Source organism: Hemicordylus capensis, chromosome 2 (assembly GCF_027244095.1).
Source record: "Hemicordylus capensis ecotype Gifberg chromosome 2, rHemCap1.1.pri, whole genome shotgun sequence".
Taxonomy (NCBI): Eukaryota; Metazoa; Chordata; class Lepidosauria; order Squamata; family Cordylidae; genus Hemicordylus; species Hemicordylus capensis.
In genome coordinates, this window is record NC_069658.1 from 248,319,596 (window position 1) to 248,334,533 (window position 14,938).

The following is a 14,938-nucleotide window of genomic DNA, read 5'->3' on the forward strand; positions in this document are numbered from 1 at the left end:
CCTCCTTTTTCAGTTCCCATTTATTATCACACTTATTCAACACTTCATTATATGTCGGCCATCTGGTTTTCATATTCACTTCTTTACACATAACAGCTTCTAGCGGGAATAACCACAGAGGTACCTTGTTTTCTAAGTATTTATTTATTTCTCAAACTATTATCAAACTTGTTCTAATGTAATGATTAAGAAACTTTGGTCTTATCATAAAATAAATACACATGCCAACCAAATCTTCTATCAAAGCCCTCCAAATCCAAAATTCTTGGGTTTCTTAAGACTATCCATTCTTTCATCCATACCAAACATGCTGCATCAAAATACAATCTTAAATTTGGAAGGGCAAGACCTCCTCTTTCTTTAGCATCAGTTGAGTTTTTTAAATTAATTCTGGGTCTTTTCCCTTGCCAAATAAAGTTAGAGATATCTTTCTGCCAGCATTTAAGACAGGTCAAAGTATTAATTACAGGTATCATTTGGAATAGAAATAACATCTTTGGTAGTACATTCATTTTAATAACAGAAATTCTACCCAGCAGCAATAATTTCATCGTATTCCATCTTTGCAAATCAACTTTCACCTGATCCCAAATAACCCCATAGTTATTTTGAAATAACATTGAGTTTTTATCAGATATCCAAATACCCAGATATTTTACCTTCTTTTCAATTTTCAGTTGACTTATTTCATACAACTTATTTTTGGCTTGCGTGTCCATATTTTTCGTCAATACTGTAGTTTTTTGCCTATTAATGAAAAAACTCGCCAGTTGACCATAGGAACCTATTTTCTCTAAGCATTTGCCCAACCTTTCAATTGGATCTTCTAAAAAAAATAACTACATCATCTGCAAATGCTCTCAACTTATACCCTTGTTTACCAATTTTTAACCCTTGAATCTGATCATCATTTCTGATACTCCTACAAAGAACCTCCAACACTAATATAAAAAGTAGAGGTGAAAGTGGGCACCCCTGACTTGTCCCTTTGTGAACTGAGCATTTCAGTTAAGAAAATTCTTCATGTGGTGGAGCCATTCAGAATATCCATCTTCCCAACCAGTATGATTATTTATTATAATTTTTAAATGTTCACATTAAATTTTTAAAAATGTGTTTATAAGTTGTATATAGTATATATATGTTCTTCCCTTTATGACAAAAAGAGGCTGCACCAATGTGGTAACTATTTTCCTATTGAAAATAGGAAAAAATCAACCACAGTGAGGTTGAGAACTAATAATTGTGAATGATGATTTATGAATAACTAGTGAATTTCGGCCCGTTGAACAACGGGCGCTAGTAACGGCACTCCTGGCCCCCCGCCGCCGTTCCCCCTCCCTCCGCCGACCAACCGCCCGCCTTCCTAGCTGCCGATACCTCCTTACCCCCGGACCACGTCCTCCGCTTGATCGGAATATCTATTTACAGAAGGATAGAGGAGCTCACATGTAGAGCTCCTCTCTCTTTAAAGTCTCTTCCCGAACTGGCGCTTTGGGCGCCAAGGACGCCTATTGCGTCCTTTGCGTCCACTTCATGCATTTCTCTGCAGACATTATGTTTGAGTGTACAGCAGGGGCGTAGCAAGGTGGGAGTGGGCCCAGAGACAAGATTTTAAAATGGTCCCCCCTCACTGAAGCTCAGCTCATGAAGTAAAGAAACCTTAAATTTTGTGTGCATGTGTATAAATATATAATTTTTAAAAAGGTTTTGTAAATTCTGGATGATGCAAGTCATTTAATGGTACTAGAGAAAGACATGCTGTTCTGGTAGCTCAAGGTCTTAACACTCACGTCAATTTCGGAGGATGAATACAACTGAAGGAAGCCCAGGTGGGTGCGCAGCTGGGGGAGTCAGTCATGTGACTTGCCTCTGGGGGGCCCCCCAAGGCAGTGGGCCCCCGGACAACTGTCTCCCCTTACCCTATTGTAGTTATGCCCCTGGTGTACAGATTCAGTAATCCAAAAACCTTTGGTTTCAGATGAGAGTTAAGACGCTTTACATTTTCACCTGTGCTCTAAAATAATGGAAATTGCAAGTTAAGGTTTCCATCTTAACTTCCACGCCATATAAGCTGTAAAGGCTTTGTACAGGCTGGTATGTGAAATGAGGCTCCATGCACCCACAGTTTGCCTTGACCTTTCAGTTGGACATTGGGCTGGGGAGTGATGCATCCAGGCAGACATTTAGCAGGTGCAGTTTTCCTAATCACTTCCTAGAGATGCCCCTGATGAATTTCTGCCTGATGCATCTCTGATCAAAGTGTGGGTGCATGGAGCCTCATGAACGGAAAACAAATGCCCATGAATGGAAAGGGAGGGGGAGGAATGGTTGTTTAACTATACAGGCACCAGCTCATAGACTGTCATTATCCAGCACCTAGGTTCAGAACCAGGAAGCCACTTAATAGACATTGCCAGGACTTGCCCCTCCCAACTCTGTTTTCAGAATTCTCAGTGGACAGACTCCGTTATGCTCTTAGCTAACTTTTCCTTAGTTATTTTCCCTGTTATGGGGATTTTGAACAATAATTATTCAGAAACCACAAGGTTGATGTTTTTTAAACCAGCAAAGGCACCAGTCCAGTATGGACCTGATTTTTGAGGGAATGCTAGAAAACATTTTTAAAAATTAAAAATATACATTCTGTGCTGAAAAAATGTTGCCAACCCTTTGAACCCTCTTCTTAGGAGTTAAAAACCTAAACTGCTGCTGTATCTCAGCCATTTTTCAAGGGATTTGTACCAAATTTGGAGGAGTGGTGTCTCTTTATTTCATTTTAATTCATTCATTCATTCATTCATTCATTCATTCAATTTCTATACTGCCCTTCCAAAAATGGCTCAGGGCAGTTTACACAGAGATATAAATAAAATAAATAAATAAAATAACTCTTATCCCCTAGTTGATGTGTGCACAATTTTATGGGCATTAGATGGATACCTTTTGATTGTGTAAGCAATAGAATGTTCAGAGCTTATAATGGTGGAGTGTTGAAAACACTCCTCATCTTAATATCTGTACATTCATACATGTTTTTGTATACGAACTATGTTTATTTTAAAAGTGAACCTCAAAAGCATTGTGCAGGCAGTAAGTGTACTGCTGTACCTGTGTTCAGTATAATGTGTGAACAATTACAGATCTGTAGTTGTGCACATTTCACCCTTGTTGTACGAGTGTTGAACATAACGTGTGAATAGGGCCTTCTCTTTTAGTCTCACCATAACCTTGCAACTGAAGGTTAAATCTGCCACCTTTTACCTGTGCCTTTAGCATTACATAGAGTAGGAAATCCACAGGTGTAGCTTTTTCCCAGCATGTAGGTACTGTAATAGTGGAATCAGTGTACCAATTCTGCCCGCTGTGGATTTCTTTTGCCCATAGCAGATACTCTTCCAGCCTTACTGCTCTATTCTGAATTGGATCTCCTCTTTTTGTTTTAGGCACTCTTGGAGGAGGAGGAGAAGGAATGTGTGGGTTCCCTGCAGGCAAAGGAGAAACACCCAGACACTGTGCAGGGACAGAGCTACAAAGAAGCCAAGCAGAACGGTGATGGGGAGATGAATTTGCTTGGTAAGGGTTCACTGGCTGACATCCAGGCTAATGAAGCACTTGTGCACACATGTTGCGTTAATGCACAACATTAACTCAACATGGTTCGGGCGTCCAGCTGTTTTTGGACCACAGCTCCCATCATTCCCAGCTCCAGTGGCCAATAGAGATTATGAGAGTTGTAGTTCAGGAGGGCCAAAGTTGTGCAGCCCTGTGCTCGTGCTAGTGCTAGGCTGTTGCACTACGGCTGGAGCTTTGCATTACAGACAAATGTTGTGCTAGTGCAACAAAGTGCACAACCTGTAGCATGCCTCATGTGATTTACTGGGAACTTTTGCGCAAGAGATTCTCGCAGTTCTGAGAATCTTGGTGTCTTCATACAGCTGTGCGATGTTGCATCGCGCAATGGTTTCATCAGTCTGGGGTGTGGCCCACATTAAAGTGGCCATCCTAAACAGAGGGCGGGAGCTTCACTGAACACAGTGGGACTTAATTCTGAGTAATCACAGAAGGATTGTGCTGGTAATCTTGCCATAAGAGGATTGTTCCCCTTGGAGATGAGTGGATCTGGCACTTCTGGGATGATCCTATTAAAAAGAGGCAGCCATCGTTGTGAAGAAAAAGGAAATTCAATTGGTGCAACTCTGCAGAGGCTCTGCATGACAAGCTACAGCTTCCAAAATTTCCTTTTCTCCCTCGAAGTAGGAGGTCACGGCTCACAAAGGGTTAACTTCCGCTCCTTGCTCCCGATAGACAGGAACTCTCAGGTGGTTTTCAAGTAGCTGAAGTCTGTCCTCCTTCTCCCAGCATGCTCAGGTGCGATTCCCCAGTTCCAACTGTCGTGTTTCATGATTTGGCTGCGGAACTCCACAGTGTTGTGGAACTAGAGGTCAGCACACAAAGGGTGTAGGATTGAGGACGGAGGCCCTGAGATATTAATCAAGGTAGAAACTGAGCTTGTTCCAAGGTTAGCATTGGAACAATCAGTCCCGAAGGTTGGTGCAGAGAGGCATGGCCTGGCACTGCGCTAGTCCCTGATCCACTGTTGGGCCGCGTGACCTCCTACTTCAGAGGAGAAAGAACCCTTCACGGTAATTCCAATGTTTCTTTCTCCCTCGAAATAGGAGGTCATGGCTCACAAAGGGACTTACCAGAGCAGTTATAGGTTACCAGTGGGGGAAGTGGATCAGTTCTGTACCACTTGCTGGAGCACTGTCCCCCCCGAAGGTCGCCTGCTGTGAGACAACTGAGTCAATTTTGTAGTGCTTGAGAAAGGGAGAAATGGCGGGCCATGTGGATGTGCGGCATATTTCCCTTAACAGCTGTGCTGTGAATGCCTAATATTTCCACTAATCACCTGTGCTTTGAAAGCCGCCGAGGTGGCTGCCCTGTGGTAGAGTGTGCTATGATGCCCCTTGGAAGCATCGTGACCTCCTACTTCAGAGGAGAAAGAACCCTTCACGGGAAGTCCAATGTTTCTTTCTTCAAGGCTGCTAAATGTACACGAGTCTCGGTCTTATTTTACCTCTGGGCACTGTAATGGTCCCACAAACCACAAGAGATGCAGAAACACAGTTTAAGATTGCCTATTTATTCATTCATTCATTTATTTATTTCATTTATGAACCGCCCCATCCAGAGGCTGTCAATGTGGACCACACCCCAGACTAATGAAACCATTGTGCAACGCAACATCGCATAGCTGTGTGAAGACACCGAGATTCTCGGAACTGTGAGATTCTCCTAACCAACCCAATTTCACTTAAGGATTTGTTGCTTGGTTTTTGTGTTTTTGTTTGGAGGCGGGAGTGGTGGGGAGACTTTCTTTGGATCAGTTTGGCCGTGATTGGAATTTCCTAAAAGAATGCTCTTCTGCAAGATTGCTGACATAAGCGGTGCAAGATCTGAGTTGCTAAATCAAAGTGTTGCACATTGAATAGCCTTAGGGATACTTCAAGGCCTGGGAGTCTGCTTTCAAATAGGAACTTTCAATGTGAAAAGGGACTAGCTATGAAAAGGGGACCAGTTATGAATAAAGAGCCCTAGAAGAAAGAGATCCTAGCTATTTTCTTGTATGAGGTGCAAAGAAAGATATGCGTTCCTGGACCATTAACAGTTGGGCAGAAGAGAAAATTACAGCAGGAACACCTTTGCAGGACAAGATGGCTGTGACAAAGGAGAGGGCATCTTCTTTCTTTGCATCTGGGTCCCCTATGGACTCTCCTTCTAAAATCTCCCTTCCATCCTTTGCAGGCAGTGGAGTCCAGTGCCCAAGTCACTCCATTGCATTGCTGCCTCCAGAAAGACAGGAATTGGCCGAACCTGGGCTGACTGAGGTAAGTGATGGCCTGGTGAGTCAGTTCCATGGGCTGGAGTCCAAGGCCAGGGCTGTGGGAGATCCAGGGGGACAGCTCGTGGGTGTCAGCTTGGCTGAGCCTGCCATTATGAACTGTGGGAGATGTACTGAAGGACAACTATATTTTCCTAGCGTACCCATAACCAAGAAGACAAGCACCCTCTTTGGTCTTTAATCAGTGTGGGTTGGGCTGTTGGAGGTGAGTACAGCAGAGAAAAAACCTCTCCCGTGAGGAGTATTCAGGGAAGTTACTTCAGGAGAGGATTTTTGGTGTGAGAAGACAGACATTAACAAGTACCTTCCTACTGTGATCTACTATGAATATTTCTGGACCAATTTTCAACAAAAATTCCCAAAGCAGTTTACATAGAGAAGTAATAAATAAATAAATAAATGATATGGCTCCCTGTCCCCAAAGTGTTCACTGTCTAAAAAGAAATTTAAGCTAGATCCCAGCAACAGCCACTGGAGGGATGCTGTGCTGGGGTTGGATAGGGCCATTTGCTCTCCCCCTGATCAATAAAGATGCAGGAGGACTTCAGTATTCACGGGGGTTCCATTCCTCAGTTGTATCATGGATATGGGAATTGTGAATATTGAGGCATTGCGGCAGTGGGTAATTGGGGGTTAGGTTCCCATGTCAGGGAAGAACATCCAAAAAACATGGATTTTTGCAGGGGAAAACACAGGGGGAAGCTGTCTACCATATTTACCTGCTCCCCCTGAGTCGCAATATGTTCTGGAATGCCCCCAAATTGGCTGAAAATCAGCTAAATAATCACCGTCGTCTTCTTCTTTTTAAAAATGGAGCCATTTTGAGGCTCCAAAACACAAAATGGCGGCTGGAAATGACCTCAGCGGTCATTTCCAACCCATCCTGACACGCAGATACACAAGGCCAACGTGCTTTTTTCTTTCTTTCTATGCGTATGCTGTGGTCGGGTGTCTTTTACCCGACCACGGATATGTGAATCTGCAGATAACGAATCCACGGATATCAAGGTCCACCACTTTAAAAAGGTGTCTCTTTGCTCAGTCAGCAAGGGTTTTGCTCAGTTAGTAGGTGTTAAAGTCAGGGGTTAGCTGGGGTTATGGGTTAGTTACAGGAGTTAGCAGGGGTTACAGTTCAGTTAGGGAGCCATTTATTCCTAAATCTATGCCATGGAACCGAGAGCTTTCTCTGAATGATCCACCTGCATGAAATGGCCCCTCTCCCCACAATTGGGTCATTTATTATTTTATTTGTAGTTATTTAATACATTTATACATTGCCTATAACAAAAAGTCTGACAGTGAGATTCAGAATAATAACAGATTCAGAATAAAACAGCCAAAAGTTTAAAAACCGACATTTAAAACATAGATAGAATTCAGCTTAAATCCATAAAGAAATCTAGTAAAAGCCCGTCTGAACAGGTGTGTCTTCAATCTTCTCTGTCAGGGAAAGAGCAGCTCTTACCTCAACAGGAAGTGCACTCCAGAACCCTGGGGTGACTGCAGAGAAGGCTTGCCTCTGAGTTACCACCAAATGAACTGGTGGCACCCCCAGATGAACCTCCTTTGATGACCTTAATAGGTGGCAGGGTTTGTAATGAAGAAGGCATTCTCTTAAATTTAGATACAGTCCCATATGATTTGCTCATGGAGCAATGGCTTCCATGTAAATGAGCAACAGGGCAACATGTTCCCAAGTGCCACGGGAGCCAGAGATTGCCACCAAACAGCTGTAAGTGGCGGGGTGGTGAGGAAGTTTGCCAAGGAAGCAGCACAGGAAGGATCCAAAGTTCTCCCCTTTGTCTGTTGTTTCCTTCCTGCTATGCTGCCTTGGGCAACTTTTTTTTCTGGGGAGGTTCATTTCCCATATTGAAGCATAGGTAAGGAAGATAGAAAGGCAGCTTGTGGAGGTGGGAATGGGAAATACTCCAGGAAATACCCTTGGTATATGCTGATTGGTAAAGACTCTCCAAGGTTTCAAGCAGGGATCTTTCCCAGCCCTACCTGAAGATTCGGCCAGGGTTTGATGGTTCTGTATCAGTGTCCCCTCTAACAGGGATTTCCAGATGTTGTTGACTACAACTCCCATAATCCCCTAGCAAAAGCCATTGCAGCTGGGGATTCTGGGAGTTGTAGTCAACAACATCTGGGAATCCCTGTTAGAGGGAACACTGTTCTGTATGCAAAACCTATGCTCTGCCACTGAGTTACGCCCCTTCCACCACCTCACCCTCAGCTCCTATCACACCTAATACTTCTCCTCCTGGTATACCATTCTCATCTACACACTGAGACCCCTCAGCTTCACTATCTTAATGGCTCTGCATGTGGAACAGGTAGCATTTCTGAGAATGCTACTTTGGAGGTCCTGGACTTCAGTATTCTACCTAGCAAGCTAAACTTGGCTTTCAGGACCTCTATATGAGGGTGATTAAAGGATAGTGGAAGGGTGAGTTCTTCCCCCACATACCCTCTCTGCTATTGCATTGTATATTTTGGGTGGAAAGAAGATTTGTAAAAGTATTTAAGTGTCTAGATTGGGGAATTAAGAGATGTGGTTTTCTTTTTTCTGTTTATTGTGCAATACAAGTGTCTCTGTTTCCCACTTCTAGGGATTGACCGACCTCAAGAAGACGGGTGTGTCGTTGCATATGGTTGAGCGGACTCCAACACAACCAGGCCAAGGGACCACATTTTGGAAAGTCTTTCCAGAAGATGGTGGGACTGTAGATTCTTCAGGTAAGAACCTCCTCTACTCGGGTGCAGTAAATCTAGGAGGAGAAGCAAACTGTTCAGAGGAAGAGACAGCATGAGATTGTTGTACCCCAACAAAGAGCGGTTCTTTTCTGGGTCAGTAGCCAAACACGTCACCAGTTGAGAAGGGTTTAAAAGGCTTTATTTTCCTCTACAGTAGCAAAGGTCTTGGCAGCTATCGCTCAAGTCCAAGACCCCAATCATTTACAAGCATGACATATTTATAGCCTAGGAGATGGTGCATAGGTACTGCCCCTTTCCTTTGTCTGGACTTCCCTTTGTCTGTAAATTTCCAGCTAACTTCTACACATGTATTCTTTTAGGTGAACACCTCATCACCTTCTTATCTAGTCTCTCCTGGCCCTCCATGGCACAGAAAAGCAACTCCTTATAAGGATTCCCCTAGGCCCCCCTTTACACAGTCAGGTTATATGAAAGGTAACATGGCTTCGGTCTGGTTCAGGCCTACACCAGGAAGATTCTAAGACCCTGGGCACCCCTATACTTCTGGGACCCCCTCTGCCACAAAGAAAAACCAGGAAGAACTGAGCCAGCACCTCCACTACCCCCAAGGACACAACCCTCTGATCATCTTCTGGCTTAGAGGAATCCCTGAGGATCTGTCAGTCAAGGCCCCACAGTGCTGTTGGAACTAGTGCTTAGAGAACTGGAAAAGGCCCCTTTAAACAGCAGAGTCTTCCCAGGAAAGGGGCGGAGCCAATTTACTCTCCCTGGCAGGGGCGTAACAAGGCTGGAGTGGGCCCGGAAACAAAATTTAAAAATGGGCCCCTTGCTGATACACACACACACACACACACACACACTTCACAATATATAATCATGTGACTTGCCTCTGGGGGGCCCCTTGAGGCGTGGGGGCCCCCAGGAAGCCGCCTCCCCTTGCCTAATAGTAGTTACGACCCTGCTCCCTGGACAGCAACCATAAAAGCCAACGGTTGACTCCAACCAGCTGATGGAGCAACATCCCTCTTCTGTTGCCTAACCCAGTTCTCATGAGTTCCTTCTTGGAGTGAACTGGAGTCCTGAGTAGTGTTCCCTATAACAGGGATTCCCAGATATTGTTGACTGCAACTCCCAGTATCCCCAGCCAAAGGCCATTGTAACTGAGGATTCTGGGAGTTGTAGTTACTGGGAATCCCTGTAACAGGGCACATTGGACCTGATCCCCTTCTCCTCAGAGCTGCCAAGGTCTGTGTCTCTCTCAGATCCCTGCCTTGACAGAGACCTTGGCTCAGCTTAGAACAGGATACAGAGGGCCTGTTGGAAACTGGTTTGCCCAACCACAGAAGTGGGGTTTAACCTGTTCAGGACAAGATGACCCTCCTTTTAAAAGTTTGAGTTCGGCAGTACTGCTTAGTCCAGCATTGTCATTCGAGGCCCAAGTGGTTTCTGAGGCATGAGGCGGTTTTCACCAATTGTGACCCCTCCTCCTGGACAGAGGCTATCTGGCCCCTCTCATCCTTGCCTATATCTAGATTAGACAGATGTTAAATGGGGCTGCTACTGAATTCTTGCAAACTTAATACAAAATGCAGTTACAAGATTACCAAGTGGGAGTGGCTCTGTGGAACAGATCTTGCCAGTTCTTAGCCACAACAGTTGCCAGACCATGCTGGGCACAATTCAAAGTGCTGGCAAGTATCTAAAGGTAAAGTTGTGCCGTCAAATTGGTGTCGCCTCCTGGCAACCACAGAGCCATGTGGTTTTCTTTGGTAGAATACAGGAGGGGTTATCGATCAAGCCTTAAATGGCTTGGGACTTGGGTACTGGAGGGACCTCCTCCTACCATATGGGCCCGCTCAAATCCTACATTTATTATTTTATAACATTTATATTGAGAAATTTAGGACCGAGGAAGTGCTTTTTCACACAGTGCATAATCAATCTGTGGGATTCTTTGCCATGGGATGTGTTGATGGCCACTAGTTTGGATGGCTTTAAAAGGGGCGAAGACAAAGTCATGGAGGACAGATCTATCAAGGGCTACTAGTCTGTTGCCTCAGAGGCACAGTGCTTCTCAATGCCTCTTAAGAGGAGTAGAGCTGGTCTTGTGGTAGCAAGCATGAATTGTCCCCTTTGCTAAGCAGGGCCTGCCCTGGTTGCATCTGAATGGGAGACTTGATGTGTGAGCACTGGAAGATATTCCCCTTAGGGGCTGGAACTGTTCTGGGAAGAGCATTGGAGGTTCCAAGTTCCCTCCCTGGAACCTCTCCCTCTCCTTAACGGCTTGGGGCCAGAGAGTGCTTATTTAAAAGAGTGCTTCCTTTGTCATAATCCCTGCCGCCTGTTACAATAGGAACATAGGAAACTGCCATATACTGAGTCAGACCATTGGTCTATCTAGCTCAGTATTGTCTTCACAGACTGGCAGCGGCTTCTCCAAGGCTGCAGGCAGGAATCTCTCTCAGCCCTATCTTGGAGAAGCCAGGGAGGGAACTTGGAACCTTCTGCTCTTCCCAGAGCGGCTTCATCCCCTGAGGGGAATATCTTGCAGTGCTCACACATCAAGTCTCCCATTCAGATGCAACCAGGGCAGACCCTGCTTAGCTATGGGGACAAGTCATGCTTGCTACCACAAGACCAGCTCTCCTCTCCGATCTTCTGGAGAGGTCCAGTTACAGTTGCCACCAGCTCGTCTGGTGGCAACTCGAGACCAGGCTTTCTCTGTGGCTGCCCAGGGGCTTTGGAATATGCTCCTTGCTGCAATAAGAGCATCTCCTTCTCTGTTTTCAGGAAGACCCTCAAGACCCTCCTGTTCTCTCAAGCTTTTAATTAGAATTTTAATAATTTTAATTGTGTTTTATGTATTTTAACCTGTGATTTTAATGTTGGCTTCTGTACACTGCCTAGATTATTACATATCAGGCAGTATAAAAATATGATTGATAGATAGATAAATAAAACTTTAAAATATATAAACTAAAAGTCTGATAAAATAGGTCCCCCCTCCCCCGCAAAAACCCCCCACCTTGCTTAAAAACAGCTAGAGATGGAGAGGTTTTGATTTCATTTGGGAGTGTGTTTCAAAGCCCTGGGGCAACTCAAGAGAAGGCCCATTTGTCACCTAAGGGCTTCCTCTGGGTCCCCTGGCACCTGCAATTAAGCAGGTGGCAAGCAGAGAGAGGGTCTTAGTTGTGGTGTCTGGTCCTTCCCAGGGCAGCTCTGTCTATGCTAGCTTTGATGTCATTCCAGCACCAACTCTGGCATAGGCCTTCCAGCATGTTGTGTAAGCTAATTTTAACAATGGGTTTATCTGTCATGCTGAATTTTCCTGATGTGTGTGGCTGCTATTCTGTGGTTCTGTGTTTATAACAAACCGTATATATGTAGTACATTTTGTTATATGCCGCTCCAATAGTTAAGTACTGAAGGACAACATGGATACTTCTTAAGTAAATAAATACAATGCACGTCAGCATAACTGGTTGGTAATCTTAGGGTTTGAAAGAGTAGATAGAGGCATCCTCTTTCAAATTTGAAGCATAGATATGATGCAAAACAAAGCATTAATAGCTTTTTATGCTGGGAAGGCATATACACATATGCCCAAATGGGCTGTAGTTGAGTGGGTTACTGAGTGCCAGTTCTTATGTGCTTTTTCAGGTGTCTTAGCCTTCTTATTTTCCTAGGTCCTGCCTCCTCCCTTTCTCTGTCCCTTCATCCCATCTTGTTAAACATGGCAGACTTTGTCATTTTCTATAATCTGATATATGTTGCTTGCTTGGCATGCAAATCGGCCTGAGGTGAGGATGAGCATATTGGCTGTTGCTACCAAAAGATATCTCCCCAAAGAAGTGAGAAACAGTTATATTCTATACATTTCTTAGGAGAAAGAAGCATTTGAGCGAAGGGGCTTTCTCATAAGAACAGCCCTACTGGATCAGGCCCAAGGCCTATCTAGTCCAGCATCCTGTTTCGCACAGTGGCCCACCAGATGCATCTGGAAGCCACAGGCAGGAGTTGAGGGCATGCCCTCTCTCCTGCTGTTACTCCTCTGTTTCTACTGTTTCTCCTCAGATGACAGGTTGCAGGTTCCCCAAACAAAATTCAGACATGTGCAATATTGTTTTATATACCTTTTTTACATTTGTAGAGCACTTTCTGAAGAGAAGAAGGCTTATGACGACATTGTGTGTGTTTGTGTCCACCCTAATAACTTTTATTATTCCAGTCCAATACAAATCACACTTAGAGTGCATGGAAGGCAGTCATAGAAGATCCCAATGGGAATATTTTTATTGCTTTCCAGACTCCACCATCTTGAAACAAGATGGCGATCATTCTATAGGCACTGTCCTCTTAGAATTCACTTGTTTTACAGTCCAATACAAGCCAAAATCACAGCACATCAGAGGGAGTCCGAGGGTACCTTGATGGAGCTATTCCTACTATGATCCACCATCTTGAAACAACATGGCAGCCACACCCAGCATGACATACAACTCAGGCTTTTGTACTCCTGTAAAAATATGACTTCACTGTTGAAAGAAGGTGAAAAATAGGCTCCAGAATTACTTGTTTTTCTCATGTACTTCTTTTAAAGAAACATTGTTGGGGGTGGGGGGACGAAATTCCTACATATTTTTTATTTACACAGAAATAGTTCTCTCTTTCTTTCTGCACGCTCCAGAGGGAATTTTGGTTCCCAAACCTGACCTCTTCACTCACCCCCCAAAAGAGGAAGAGATATTCCACCAGTTTCCTGTGGAAAGTGAGAGACTCCCAGGCCAAGATTCAGGTAAGGGGCTAGAGATGATTATTTTCATCCTTGAAACATGCAAATAAAGCAGACGCTGTACTCAAGTACAGTATCCCACAAATCCTCACACACACCCCACACTCTATACACTTACAGTGTTAGTCTGAAGAGGTTTGTCCAAGGCTTCAGAGTGGGAGCTTTCCCAACCCTATATGGAGATGCCAGAGATTGAACCTGGGACCAACAGATGCTCTATCACTGACCTGTGGCCCTATCCCTTTCCAATCATGGAAACCACCACCATCACACTTAACAGCATTTTCCTCTTCAGAAAAAATGTTGTAAGCATGGAGAGCAGGGATGGGGTGTGTGTGTTGCTTCTCTGCACATCAGCATTGGGGCAGGACTTCCAGGTGTGCTCTTGGGAAGGTGTATGCGACTATAGTGTTTCCCCTTCTCCCTTTTTTTGCAAGGGGGGGGCATGAAAACAGGGCTCCTTGCAATTCGAAACTGAGGATGGGCAGAAAGTCCATCTCCTGGCCAGTTGCCAGCTAGGTTCTGGTAGATCTGGGAATGTCTCTTCCTTGTTGCAACAGGCCTAATACCTGGCTCAGCAGGCGCCTTGCCTTGCAGCCTTCCTTTGCGAAGATGCAAACGGGTGGTTAAAGGAAGTCAAAGTGGTATCTTTTCCCCCCCTCTCCTGCTCTGGAAACCGAGGAGGAAGATGCGGGTAATAAGTTGTTTAAACAATAAATAATGTATGTTTTGCTCCAAGGACCTCAGGACAAAGTATAGGGTTCTTCCTTCCTTCACCACCATCCTCTTGAATTTGCCTGCCCTGTATGATCTTTCTGAGATTATACTCTCTTGGGCATCCTGCCCCCTTTTGAAGCTTGATCGGCAGGAACGTGTAAGCGAGTCTTCTTGGTAGTAGCCCCGCCCCCGGCCTCCCTGACACTTGATCTTCAAGTGGCACCCTCCCTGGCCATTTTTAAAAAAGAATTTGAAGACACTTTTCTTTCAGTGAGTCTTTCCCATTACCCACTGAATTCCAGCTTTTATTGGTTTCTCCCTTTCTGCTTTACATACTGCCTTATGCTGTTTATTTTTATGGCTGCTGCTGCTTTTTAGCCTAGCTTCCTTAAGGAAAGTAAGGTTATGAGATCACCCGACATTGTGTGTGTGTGTGTGTGTGTGTGTGTGTGTGTGTGTGTGTGTGTGTCCCCATGAACTTCGTAATGCCTGGACGAATATGAACCAAATCAGGTACAATTGTAGGGACACATAGCGATACCTCAATGGCGTAGTTTGTGATGATGTCATCCACTGCAATTCAAGATGATGGATGCGTAAACATTTAAGGCTGAAGTGAGCTAACCTGAGAGGGTGGTAATTATCAATTAAGATTATAGTGAAAGGAAAGTAGGCAGTTTAGTTCTTACCAGAACAACTTGTTTGTTCTGTTCTTTTCATTTTTGTTAGCTACCTTGAGTCTGCGGCGAAAGGTGGGGTACAATTTATAAAATAAATTTTATCCTCACAATCCCCTTGAGGGAGGT

General features: G+C 44.5%; 1 protein-coding gene across 7 annotated transcripts in view; it reads left to right on the plus strand.

The window, feature by feature from the left end:
* The window catches only part of LOC128343547 (zinc finger protein 397-like), a 44,809-nt gene that overhangs the window by 4,969 nt on the left and 24,902 nt on the right, over positions 1 to 14,938 (plus strand). For 4 of the 7 annotated variants that reach the window (XM_053292780.1, XM_053292782.1, XM_053292785.1 and 1 more), the window contains exons 3-6: positions 3,447 to 3,576; positions 5,809 to 5,891; positions 8,518 to 8,644; positions 13,311 to 13,418. In XM_053292780.1, coding sequence (XP_053148755.1) covers positions 3,447 to 3,576; positions 5,809 to 5,891; positions 8,518 to 8,644; positions 13,311 to 13,418 — 448 coding nt within the window. The remainder of the gene's footprint in view (positions 1 to 3,446; positions 3,577 to 5,808; positions 5,892 to 8,517; positions 8,645 to 13,310; positions 13,419 to 14,938) is intronic. The other 3 variants (XM_053292781.1, XM_053292784.1, XM_053292787.1) reach the window with 1 other exon arrangement.